The sequence below is a fragment of the Polistes fuscatus genome, unplaced genomic scaffold (assembly GCF_010416935.1).
Source record: "Polistes fuscatus isolate 324 unplaced genomic scaffold, CU_Pfus_HIC Scaffold6, whole genome shotgun sequence".
NCBI lineage: Eukaryota > Metazoa > Arthropoda > Insecta > Hymenoptera > Vespidae > Polistes > Polistes fuscatus.
The window spans coordinates 821326-835727 of record NW_025113140.1 but is presented as its reverse complement, the minus strand read 5'-3'; the positions used below and the strand labels follow the sequence as shown (position 1 = coordinate 835727).

General features: G+C 35.0%; 1 protein-coding gene across 2 annotated transcripts in view; it reads left to right on the top strand.

Annotated features, from left to right (window-relative positions):
• LOC122522807 overlaps positions 1–14402 on the top strand; it is a 224813-nt gene that overhangs the window by 16164 nt on the left and 194247 nt on the right. For both annotated transcript variants that reach the window (XM_043644076.1, XM_043644077.1), the window contains exon 2: positions 7426–8295. In XM_043644076.1, coding sequence (XP_043500011.1) covers positions 7426–8295 — 870 coding nt within the window. The remainder of the gene's footprint in view (positions 1–7425; positions 8296–14402) is intronic.

Sequence of the window (14402 nt, the reverse complement as noted above, 5' to 3'; positions counted from 1 at the left end):
TATTTATATTTTTTATAAAATTGCACGCTTAGAAGATTGAAATAATTCGAATGATGCCGAAACTTTCGCTAAACGCGAACTTACTTTCTTTCTTTTTTTTTTTTCCCTCATTGTTTCTATAGTCGATCCTTTTGTTACATAGTCTGAGTTATAAGATCGAGAGATATTCAATTAACGATCGTTCAAAGTTGAGTAATCGTTTAACAGCTAGCGAATGATAGACGGGTTTTAAGTGAAAATAAAATTCACTGATTCCGATCGATTAAACTTACAAGTTGTCTTATCGTTCCACGTCTGAAACTTCATTCTCTCGTATTCTACCTTTTATCGTGTTTTTCACCGAGAATATTAAACTCCAAAGATATTGACTTTTCGCAAGGGACATTGCACACTATTTGCATAATAGAAAACATTTGTTCTTTTCCTCTATTAATTCTCGATATTAAATATCAAGGATCAAGGAACACCGTGTTATATTCTTTGAGATTAATTATCCAACACCGTTAGACCAAGTGTCGAGGAAGTTGAAGCGTTGTTTTAAGATTTATATTCCTTCTATGTCGTCGTAAATTGTAATTCTTTCAATTTTTTTTTCTTCTTTTTCTTTCTTATTTATATTTATAATATTTCAGAGAGAAAGAAATTTCCTGTTTATTTCGAATATATTTAAAAAAAAAAAATATATATATATATATACGTATTTTTGTGTTCCCAAGCATTTAAAATATGAGTTACAAAGTCTATCAACCGTAGTTTCTAACGTTTCCCTTTATTATTATTATTTCCTTGTATGTAATAGTTGGTTACAACGTTTCGTGGAAAAGCTGTCTATCCGAATGGCAATAAATCGATCTCGTGGAAATGTAGAAGGGTGAGAGGATGCGTTTTAGGACCCTAGACATATGCATCGTTCTCACGCTGCCTTGTTGTTAACCGTGTAAAAGGTGGAGAAGGAGGAGGAGGAGGAGGAGGAAGAAGAAGAAGAAGAGAAGGTGGAGAAGGTGGATGAGGGGGAGGGAGGGAGGGAACGACAACGACAGTAGCGGTGATTCCGGTTTGGAATCAGGGAAGCGTTTCGGTCTTGTCGTTGATTAGGAGGAAGCCAAGAATAAATCCTTGGTTATTGCTTTTTCTATCAAAGTACATCGAATTGGAATATATTTTCTTTTTTTTTGAATGCAGACATAATTTGTCGTTGAATTAAATCAGGTTTATTGAATGTTTGAATGTGTGTGTGTATATATACGCGTTGAGATTTAAGGGTGGTATCCACAATCGTGATGTTATAAGAATATAATTTAATTTAAATTTTAAATATTTATTTAGGTAATTGATTTTTCTCTTCTTTTCTTTTTTCTTTTTTCTTTTTTTTTGTTATAACGGAAGAATGCACAGATATTTGAGTATTCATAACCAAGCGTGGTACATTAAAACGATCGTGCCGTGGAACTCGAAACTGTGTACTTAAGACAGTAGGGTGCTTTAATATGTATCTTAAGAAATCTAATACCGTTGACGATGTAGCTTAAGGATTTTTTTTCCCGTTGGACTTCTTAATCACCTACAAAACGTACATAACATTATCTCGAGTGGTTTATCTACGTGAGAACTCGAAACCAAGTATAAAGAATTTCATTTAATATAGTTAACGTTGTTGAAATATATATGTCTGAAAATAATATATTTTCAACATAATTCGAGTATAAAGTAGTTATTTGGGGTGGTATATTTTGTTGGTAGTTCTTAATCGAGTTAGTTATATATCTCTTTGTAAATGATGCATTTTCTACACACACAAACATACACACACATATACAAGTATATATAACCCTGGAATCGTGCTCGCCCTGTCGTGTACTAAGGTACAACACAAGTCGTAGTTACATATACCGAATACGGCGTTTGCTTCGGTATGAACTTAAACTAGGCCAACAGAAACGTGCATTGCCCGGTGCTCAGGGAGGGTTCAAACAGGGGCCGATGCAGTTCGAAATCGATAATCGCGTCTACGCTTAGCTATTTTCATCCTATCAGATGTGCTCCTTTTGAAAATGCCTAACACGAATCGTTAGAGTTACTGAAGACGAACGTCCTTAGATTTTATCATTCGATTTCTATACAATATTATGTCGATCATATTTTCTATTATTATAGAACAAGTTCAAATGAATTTTATTCTAAATTTATAACTGTTTATGGAATCAAATAATTTAGTTGCAGTTATAGTATTATGAATTAGAACTTTGTTGTTGAATTAACGTGTAAATTGTGAAAATATTTTTAACATTTTATATCCGAATAAATATCATTATTTTCAATATTATTTAGTATGATAAAATATAGTAAAACTAAATTCTAAAATAAACAAAAATTTCCAATTCGAAGTAATCCACGCTACGACCCCAATACAATTCTAAAAGATAATAAAATCCAACATATCCCCGTAATTACTGTAATCAAATATCGCAGCAGTACGGATCTAACACTAACACTTGATATATACTCAGTAATCACGTTTGCGGGAGGAAAGAAAAATATGGTAGGGTTGAAAATCGATGAATGCGTTCTCTCACGGAAAGCAGCCCTTCCTTTATCAGGGTCCTACCCTTTCGTTGTATATCACGTAGGATATGGAGGAAACGTTAAGGATTCCCCTATTCTTTTCTAAAGCCCTTTCTCTCTTAGGTATCCCCCTTGAGTACCGTTACTTTGAGAAACCTCGCCTTGCCCTTGGGCCGTGCGTTTCACTAACCTAGCGTAACTCGCTTGCGCAACTAAACTCCTTTTATCCAGTTACACCTAGGCGCGACTTCCGCTTTCGTTTTATACATTTACATAGACATTTACATCTATGCGGATCGGTAAAACAGTTAAGAACAATTTTTTCCTCATTACCTTCACGTCAAACTGGATTATGATAGGCAGGTTAGCCAGACAAGCAACTATATTTGTAATATCATTTTTATTTCTTTTTTTTCTCTTTAAAACATTTCTTCCAATCAACAAAAAACGATTGTCCAAGAGTCACGACGTAATAATGAACGGAATTATATTAACTCGAGGAAAAAAAATCATTGAGAAGCAAACAAATAGTATAAGCGAACGTATGAAAGCCTCGCGAACGAGATAATCGTCGAGATGTCTTTTATCACTTTTTATCTAACTTCGTTACATACTTTACGTATCTCTCTTTTTGTTTCTATCATCCAATAGAAATATCTATAGTATCTCGAATATGTTCCTCATATGATGTTGCTGTCTTCTAAATCGGTCGGAACGATTTATCTTTAGTATCATTATCGAGTTTTGGTTTGTTTTTGGGGTTCGTTTCGTTTTCTTTTTTTTTTCTTCTTTTTCGGCTCAATCGAGTTATTAATCGAGATCGTATCGATCAAACTCTTTCCAACTTCCTTGGAGGTCCCTTTCTTAAGATTACTTTTCTTCAGTGAAATTTTTCTCTTATTCTTCTCTCCTCCTCCACCTCCTCCTCCTCCTTCCTCTTCCTTCTTCTTCTTCTTCTTCTTCTTCTTCTTGGACGGGCAATCTGAACGGTACCTTTATACGTGTCTGCTTGTATTTGGTACATGGGATCAGTATCTATATATCGGCAATTCTACACTGGCTTTATCCGGCCGCGATTACATCGGAATGACCTTATTTCCTCAACGAATGGATTCGCCGGTGATCGACTTTGGTGAAATTTAGGCTCGAGTTTCACGATCCTTCATGCTCGAGTTGTCCGAGAATCGACACGGAGATGTTACTTTGATCCTATAAGTATATTCGGCAACATAAAATCATTCCCATCGAAAATCGTTATTCTTCTTCTTATGAAACAACCCCCCCCACCCCCACCCCTACGATTATATTCAACGATTTCGTTATAAAAATCGAATGATTATTATTTCAATGCAATTAAATCAATTGAGACATATTTTTGTTGTTGTACGTGTTGTGTTTTTTAAACAAATAATATACATTTATTTGTATTTTTTTGTGAAATACGTTCTCATAATAATAAATTAATGTTCATTGACAGATAGAAAAATGTAAATCGTAATTATTATAAATAATTCATTAGTATAACAAGTTTTCTAATCTTCTATATTTCTTTCATCTATCATTCGAATTAAATTCAAATTATGTTTACACTTAATTCACATACTTAATAGCTCCAAACCAATTTGTTTATCTCAGTTGGAACTCGAACGTGGTATTGCAATTTGTCGTAAAGTGCATTTCCGCTTTCACATGTATAGGGAGAAGAAAACGTGTCGTAGTTTAAAGAAATGCTTGTTATCGGTAGGATACCGTTTGCTCGTCGGATGACACTTTTACTAACACGAGTATCGTGTATACCTGATTTTTAATATTTAATCGAAAACGCTCTCGAGCGAGACGGTTTCTCATGGATTTGCGTGATCCATTCGATTATTTCCTCTTTTTCTAACTTTGACGTTTCTTTCAGTAATAGAAAAAGGCAATACTTACGTAAGAAAGAAAGGAAAGAATGAGATGGTATAAAAACGAAAGAGATTAAGTATAAAGTGGATAGAAAAAGGGAGTGTTGGAAGAAAAAAGGGTGGGACTATAAGAGAGAGAAAGAGAGAGATTAAGAAATAAAAGTAAAAAAAAAATGAAGAATATAAAAGGGAGTAAGTGATAGAAGTAGAAATAAAAATAGAAAGAAAAAAAAAACAAAGTTGTAGAAGAATTTAAAGAAGAAGTGAGAAAATAAGAAATAAACGAAGACAGGAAGAGAGGGAGAGATAGAAATGGGGATCAGAAAAAGATAGAGAAAGCTAGGTATAAATTATCCTAAGACTAATTAACATCGTCGTTGCTAGTGGTAGCGATATCGTCGGGGAACGTTGTTAGTTAGAATATGGGTGTGTAGATACATATATACATACATATATATCGATTAATCGAGCCCTTTCTGTCTTGGTAGTTCAGTGTCGTACCTTTAGAGAGAACTCGAGAGATAGAATCTCGTTTGACTTTTAGGAATGCATGCTTCCTCGTAAGTAAATTAATTCTAAATGTGCTCTACCGTCCTTTTTCTTATTGATCATTAATCCTACGTTTCTCTATATGCCGATCGCGTGCATAACTTGTTGCACCTGGAGGAGCGTGTTTCAGATTTTTTTGCGATCCCATTGACAAGAAACCAATTCGTGATTGGTACGGTGCATTAGAAAATTTATAAACAATAATTCATGCTTGATTTATATATTTTTTTTTTGTCGTTAGATGATTTTTATAATGCTGATTGATCTCTTATAAAATATATCTATATCTTTGTTCGAAATTAATTATTTATTCTTGTATCTCGTGTTATATTCTTTTGTTTCTCTTTTTTTTTTTTCTTCTAATTTAATGAAAATCATAATAAGAAAAGAAAAAGAAAAAGAAAAAAAACGCAACAAATGTTTCCTCCAGACAGTAACGAGAAAGAAATAATATGATTCATTATATATTTCTCGATATAAAATAAATTTAATTAGAAATTAAATCCTCGTTTAAAGTCGTTTTATTTGAGATAAACGGATCTCAAGTATATACCATATACCATATTGCTAAGTTGAAATGTACCTATAATTCTTAAATAAGTATAATTGCATTCTCGATTATTAATAAACGAGTAATAATCGCGAGTTGGGAGAATGAATTCTCCGTTCTGGTTGGAGAGAAAGGTGGATTTACGATCGAGACGGTGCTTCCCGTTCGCGTTTTCTTCTCACAATAAACATCCAGTGCAGTTTCATTTTCTTTTACTCATTTTTCCGGTCTTGACGAGTAGTCTCTTTGCTGCACGAAGAGTAGAGATAGCAGAGCTTGGAAAGAAATCCAAAAAAAAGAATAATAATAAAAAAGAAAAATAGAGAGAGAGTGAGTGAGAGAGAGAGAGAGAGAAATCAGAAGGAAACGAAATAGAGAAATTGATAAAAAGAAATAGATTAAGAAAAGTAAAAAAAATAGATTAGAAGACAGAGAAACGCGAGAGAGATAGAAATACGAAGAATAAAAATGAGAGTGGGAGAGGGGGGAAGGGGAGAAGGTGGGGGGTTATGGGGAAGGGGATAAATGAATAGAGAAACGTTCGTAGGAGGGAGAGATGGGCTTAGTTAGAAACTTTCCCTCTTGATGGTTTAAGAGGAGGCAAATCGAGTGAGGAGACACGCGCTTTGAATGAACGAACTGCTGCTCAAGTCGAAAGATTAGCCTCGACTCGGTCCCACGCCTCATCTTGTTATCTCGCACAGATCGCAGATACCATCTAGTTGCTTCCAGTACCATCTCTCGATCGATAAAACCTCGACTCCGCTCGGCTGTCTATCTTCCCTGGTGCTCTCTCGTGGTCTCTTAGAAAAAAAAAAAAATTCACACAAGAGTATCTCTCTTTCTCTTATTCTCGTTTCTGTAGTCGACTTGGCGACTTATTGAGGAAGAAACTGGCTACTCCTTTTCTATTTCCGTGCACAGGGGCCACATTACCACATACGCTGCATATCTCTGTCTTCTTAACCGATGTTGTTTCAGATAAGAGTTAATACACTACTACGAAGAATAGGAAAAAGATAGGATGGTTAGTCGGGGAACGTAAAACCTATCTTACCTCTGCCAATAATTATCCGAAGATGCTCGTTATTCTTTATACATTTTTTTTTCTTCTTAACAATTAACGCGATCGTCTGTAGTACGTTTAACTATTATTAGTTATCGATGGTGGATATATTAGATCGAGATAAAATATGAGACTATGTGAATTTATATTGCGTATAGAGAAAAGAATTATTCGTATAGAATGACAATTTATTTAACGATATATTGAGCAAGTAAACATAGAGACGTTCATTGTCTATTATTCATCGAGAAATGTGACGTACGTTGTTTAAGAATGACAAGAGAAACAGGAAGTCTATGAAGAGGATTATGAAATATCCTTGATATTACTAGATGGAAGTTGTATTCCACGGTAAGCTTACGATCCTATGGGACTCGAAACTGGGCTGTTAAATCGCGTTGTAAAATATCATCGTTATGCTTTTTACTCGTGGTTGGTTGACATTAGCTCTGGCGCCTTAGGTATTGCCTACCTTAGTCGCCAATATTTACTATAAGCCCTTTTGTTTTATGCGCCAGTGGATCTTGCTGGACACTATTCTTGCTGATACAGTTGTATGCCACGCCTCCGCGTAAAACGTGCTGAGAGAAATGGTCGTTGCATAAGGTCACGCAAGAGGATCCGACCTCGTTGTTTGTTCGTCATTTTCTTTGTTCCGTTTTCTTCGATAGTTTAGGTTCAAACTTTAGTTTCATATTCATGTAAGCGCGCGATATAACAGTAGTAGTATAAATCAATATATTTAGAAGATTATTTTTAAGTAGAATAAGCCTAATATAATATTCGTTTGTTTTCAGGTGATACCGGCTGATCGTCGGTTACCCGAAAAAGAAGAAATCTGGACGCTACCGAATGATCAACAAGAAACGTCGACGGCTTCCTTAGATGATATCATCGATGATAAATCAAAGGTTCCTCATGAGTTAGACAAAGTCTCTTACAAAACTCAAGAATCCATTCCTTTGGATACTACGGATAACACGGATATTCATTTGCCGCGCAGTCAAGAGACTAGGAAGAGTAAAACGAAGAGAGTTAAGAGTTACCTTCGCAAATGTAAGGGTGCTCTTTCTAAAGGTGACGAAAGCGTTAACGAAAAAAAACGTCAAGAGAATTGTACGTCTTGGTATTTCGATGATAATCAATCCCCGTTGACTCGTCGCGAGGAAAACGACGATTATTTCGAAAAGTATACCGAACTTTCCGAGGATAGACTCAATCAACAACAAAATGATCCCGAGGAGACCACTTCCAACGAAATTACCGTGGATGTCCTCGCGAAAACATCGGAAGAAGAGTCGAGTGTTAATCCTGAATGTGAAAATAGAATATCCGTTAGCGAAAACAACGGGATTGATGTCTCTACTAAACAATGTGAATCGGATGAACGACAAACTTGTAGAAAGGAATACGAAGAGGTGATCGATACAGTGACTATCGTTAATTTATCTAAAGAGAATACGAATTTGGACAAGTGTAATTCGAGCGATACTCTTATCGCGGAAGTGTCGGAATGTGTGAACGAATTTAACGTAGATTCGAGTGTGCAACGGAATGATGAGAAAATTCATTTTGAGCGAAAACAAGAAGAAGAAGAAGAAGAAGAGGAGGAGGAGAAAGAAACATCGAATGATCCTGAAATTCCTTTGATTTTACCTCTCCCAGCGGTAGGTGTCTTTTTTTCGTATTCCACATTTGGAATTATTTGTAAAGATTTCCTTTGTACGAAATCGTCTGGAAAGTTCCATGACAAGAGTCCGTGGGAGAGTGTTTTACTTGTTGAGAAAACGTACACGTCCTAACGAAAGGAGAAGATAAAAGAGTATATCGTTATCGGTTAATTTAGAGCTTAACAGAGGTACGGTGTTTTAAGTACGTACGAAATCCAACTGTTTTTTCTTCTTCTTATTTTTCGGATCGTCGATGTTTCGTGTCGATCGAGAACGTGGGCGTAAACGCGTCCGAAATCGCCGTGAATTTGTCTCTTTTTTATCGATCGAATCTTGTCTTATAAAAGATGCGTTGAACAGAAAAAAAAATGGCTTCACGATTTTTTCTTTATCCCGATAGGTTCGAACGTAATAAATACAATTGATCGGTAAACGTTTTTTTAATTATATTATTTTGTTGTTTGTTATAAATCATATCGCGTATCCCAAATAGAAATGAATTCACGTAAACGTAAGGATATTGAATATCTGACGAATAATAAAATCGTGGCCTCGTTCACCTAGATATACATATATACATACCTTCACGAAGAAGAGGAGAATAAACAGTGTTTGATCGTTGGCGAGTTCGTTTAGGTTAGAGCAAGTTCTTCGGAGGTACTTGTTAGGGCGGACCCACGATGCCGGAGGTGTGTATGGGAATTGCGACTGGTGCTCATTAATTATATCAGACGTGATCTATCTGGTCCATGGTTTGTGTATGTAAATGCATACATAGATACATATATACGTATGCATACAAAGTAAGTTTGAGTAGGAAAGAATCATTGTGTGTAAATGTGTATCTATCTCTTATGATAGTTAATCGTCGTGGCGTGTATTGGCAACTACGATAACGTATAGATTTGTTTCGCGTCTTAAAACGTTTACGTTCTCATTAGAACGTAATACATTTATAAACTTTAACTATAGTAGAGTAATAAAAATCACTAGTGTGTGTCACTCATCGATGCGATAAGTATTAATAATTAAATTCATTTATTTATTTATTCAGGAATTAATATTATACGGAAAGAATTGTCTAATGCATTGGTAACAGTGATCAGATTTGTTTAGTGTCTCATAGTATTTATTAACTCGTGGTAAGATAATATGAGTAAATATCATAGTGAAAGGACATAGTATCGGTATCTAAATTTATACGTTTGTTCTTATAATCTGAAAGCTTTTATCTTGGAAGGTACCAGCTCGTGAAGCGATGTTAAACGAGCGCATTAAAGTACAACGTTTGCATGCGCTTTGATGGATAACGTTCGAGAGCGCGTGAAAACGCGGAAGTTGAGAAGAAAGAGGAAAGAGGTAGAGAAAGAGAAAGAGAAAGAAAAAGAGAGAGAGAGAGAGAGAGAGAGGGTGCGTTCATTCCACTTGTCTTTACACGACTAGTTGCCGCGGGAAATTTCGTTAAACGATAAGTAGATAGATACATATACACATACACATACAGATCAAAATACATTAACTACGGTACTTGGTAATGTGTAAAGAAGTATTAGACGAGAGAAGGGAAACGAAATGAACGTAGGGGAGTAGTAAAGTTAATTCAAACTTTTACTCTGGATTGAACGTACTTAGAAGGCTGGGTATTAGGAAGACGTGCTTTCAAGAGGATCAGAAGAATGTTCTATACGCACTATGTCTACGCATGCCCTCTCATCCTGTTAATCTTTTACCACTAGACTTGGTGCCGATCGTTGTTGAAACGCTACCCGATCATCAGTCGTGAAAGTCTACCTATGGAAAATGATTACTCTCTGTAACTGTTGTGCTGACTGACCATGCCTACTCTCTTTCATTTTCTTTTCTCTCCTACTGTCTCTTTTACACACACACACACATATTTATTTTCTCTTTCTTACTGTCTCTTCCTCTTTCTTAAATCACAAACACATACACATACATATAAGCTCTGTTTTTTCTCTCTCTCTCTCTCTCTCTCTCTCTTTTATATAAATTTCTTCTTCTCACTGTTTCTAATTTTCTTTCTCTTTCTGTCTTTCTCTCAGGATACTTTTTCACGCGTGTATTAGTGTCTTTTAAAACAACACATATACATACACACACACACACACATGTGGGGGAACCACGCTCCGTTACCTTCGCTTCGGATTATAGATTAAGCCGCACCTTGAGCGTACGCGCGGAAAAAGATAAGAGGAATACGGTCCGGGATTTATTGTAATTGGCGGTAATGATGGTTTTACACCGCCGCCACCGCAATCGAGAGACCACTGGTCAACTACTCTCACTATCTTATAAACATTCTGTTATGTACAGTGAGTGTCCCTTTAAAATTGTACACCGTTACGTTTATTAGATTTTTGTTGTTGCGTTTGTCTTGAAAACTATTGATTAAAAATACTTAAACGGATAAAGAAACGATGACGTGTTATATTTACAATATTAAATAAACGAAAATCAAACGTAAAGCAATTAGATAAATGTATACTCTCAAAGTAATAATCATAGTTAGATTGTACAAAAAGAATCTTAAAATAATTTAAATATGTTATTTATCGTATCGTATTTAAACACAAGTAGTAAGTTGATATCAATCAATATGCACGTGTTTACAGATATTAACAACTATGTTAATGTGTTTTCCGCCGACACTTATCTATCAACGTGGATAAATAGAAAATCACATAGGAACGGGAAAGTTAAAATGAAAAAAAAAAATATTCATACGCGTAGCAGTACGTCATCATTATTTTCTAAGACACGTCGGGTTATACATCGATTGCTTAATATTTTACTGTTTAATGTAGGATGTACATAGTCTTGCGTTGAACTCTCACAACATTGGTTGTTGCATCGCATCGTTATTGGCATCGTTATCCTTCGTGATTCTCGATCGTACTTAGTATACATAACTATGTAAGTACTCACATATGTACGTACGTACGTTTTAACGATCGTTATTACGCAAATGCACAATGCCGTGTGCAAACGCCCTTTTTTTTTTGTGCAATGCACAATCCTCAAGCCTCACGACGACCCACTAAATCGCGGAGGCGATTTTGTCGGAGGTGGGAAATCTTCTTTTGTTGCAGCAATACGCGAACTCTTCCGGCTTTGACTCATACTTCGATACTAACTTACTTACTTACTTACTAACTTACTTACTATACGCGAAATATTAGATTCGAACGCGTTTGCACGCGATTCATTTTGAGATTCGTGACAATGCTGTAAAAGGTTGATTATAATTTTGTTTAACAATTATTAATGTCAAATTTTGTACAGTTTTTTTTTTAAATATTCGTCAACTTTTATATTAGATCTTATGTGAATTATTTATTATTAAAAAGTAAATGAAATATCTCGTACGTGTTCAAGAAAAAGAAGAGCGAAAGTTAATAGAAAAATAAAAACAAAGTGACTTTCCCTCTCTCTCTCTCTCTCTCTCTCTTAGGATCGTTATTAGCATCAAACTTATTTATTATGGGTTAAGGAGATAACGTTTGCATGTCGAACAATTGAACGAGATACTTACGTGTAACAAGTATTCGAGGCGTTGAATATCGAAGAAAGGATTCTTCATCGAAGCGTGGCGTTTAAATGCGATTCGCCCGATCGATTCCTTCGAAGGAGACAGCAAGGATTATTCCGCGTGACTTCCGATATCGGTATTAGTTATATAGTATATATTGAAATTTTCTATATAAAGTGTGTCCAATTTATCCTAAACGTAGATTAGGGTAACACGTAATACGTACTCATAATTATATCGTTTGTGTGCCTGGATAATCTGGAAAATTGTTTTCAATTCATTTGATAAGTTAAAAATATTTAGAAAAATATGATTGAGAAATTTTGTAAATAACATTTTTTACTTTACCTATCTCTCTATCTTTTATAACACTTTCGTTATAGTTCAGTATCTAATTTCTTATTAATATCACAGAATTAAGTAGAATATTTCAAGATTAAAAATGAAATCTAATTTTCGTAAAATTGCGTTAGCACAGGAGAGAAAATATTTGAATGAAAAATCAAGCGTGGTAAATTATATTATAAAATAATTCTTCCGAGTTTATATCTATGAACGTTTTCTATGTCGCCAAGTATCACGACTATTTTCCCTGTTTCATACATAACACGAGATAGCGTTAACTCTCAAACTGGTAACGCGAAAGATTTACTTCCTCGTATCTGTTCGAAAAAAGACCTTTCCACGAGCAGCAACAGCAGCGTCTCCTCAGTTGAGTATCGAGAATCGTTCGAAAACCGTGCTCGCTCGTCATTAATATTACTGGCTGTGAAATAGCAACACCCGATACCCGGCACTTTAAACGTATAAGATTACAATCCTCGGTACGGTACCTGACTACCGTTAAATATACGTTTTACTTCGCCTTTCGTACGAGCTCCTCGTTGCTTCTTCTTCCAGTATCGTCATCTAATAAACGTTTGACTAGAAAAGCGAGAGCATCGGGGGTTTCGTATTTCTTTCCTATTTTAAAGTGTCCCCGTTTATTCGCAAATATCTAATAAACACCTTGGACAACTCGTCGAATATGCATATGAATTCATTTTAACCAGGTATATCTCGTTATAATTTTTCTTTATTTTTTATTTTATATTACCGTTGATAATATTCATTGGTAATAAGATAGATTGAAATAGATAAAATATTGTTTATGGTATTGATTTATTTTCTATTGATCATAATATTAATAATTGTATTTGTTAATTTAAAATAGTAGAAATTAACTGGATACTATTAGCTTTTTCAGTGATTTTAGTTCCTATTAGAAATGTTTGATTAACTTAAGAAATTTCTATTTACCCAGTACAAATATTAACACTTATGTTAGAAAATTTGAAGTAGCAAAAGATTGTTAATCTAAGCAAACACAATTTTTAGATCTAGAAACATTTAAACCCATTAAAGGAAACTTTTACATATCCTTTTTTTTTATAGATTAATAATTGTCCATTATATAATTTATGTATCTAAAGGATTATTACTTCGAGGTTCCGTACGTCGAATGGGAATGATTTAGCTTGGGTAAACACATCAAGTTAAGAGAAAGTGATTAGACGTTTAGGTGAGTTTCAGTATTTCTTCTCACGAATAACTCTCATGACGATTTCTTCATGACAGCTTTTCACGAGGTCTTCTTTACTTTGACGTTTCATGGATCTTTCGTGATATTCGTGATACCGCGATATCTCTTTTCTTGTTGCACCGAATGCACATGCATGTGTATATATTTAAACGCGTGTCACTGTTCGCCAGGTCACGTTTCCGGTAATTAATGGCTCACGTCATCACCGAGGTCGAGGCAACGGTTACATCTGTCGATCGTTCGTTCGTTTTATCCGGACGTGGACCTTCCTTCTACAACTGATCGGACTATCTATCATTTAAACGACAATACCATGGAACGACTAAAGTATGTCGAATGGCGTCTCCAATCGACTATTACCGACCTTGAAAGATTCGCTTGACAAATTTTCTAAATCAATTACTTCCTCCTCTAATTTACTTCATAATTATTTCCTTTTTTTACTTGCAAAATAAAATACTTCAATCAGTTTGACAATATTATTACTTTATCGTAATTGATACACGGATAATTGAAAATAGAATGAACGATATAGTAAACGTTGGGTTCGAATTTAAGACGGTGGTTCGCGTGATATTTCTCGAAACTATTAAACATGCCCAACGGAAGTAACCCAATTTCGTAGCAAGCTTGGATGAACTTTAACGATCGAATCGTGTTACCTAATACACATACAAATATACAAAATCCTTTTAGATAGATCTCTAATCTCAAGAGAATAAAAATGAACGTTCGGTTCTTCTTCGGTAATTTTTATTGTTAAAAACATGTAATATAGTTAGTTGAGGAACGTGATCGGCCACTGGGATTCTAAGATCGTCAACAGTATCCTCTAAGTTAATATCAGGGTTCGTCCGAAACGGGTGTATAGTTTGTTCTTCTTAGATAATAAATGGTCATTAGAGTTAGGAGTGTCCTGCACCTCCTTTTTTAGACTCCTCGATCGAAGGTAAAGAAGTCTCTTGCGACCCA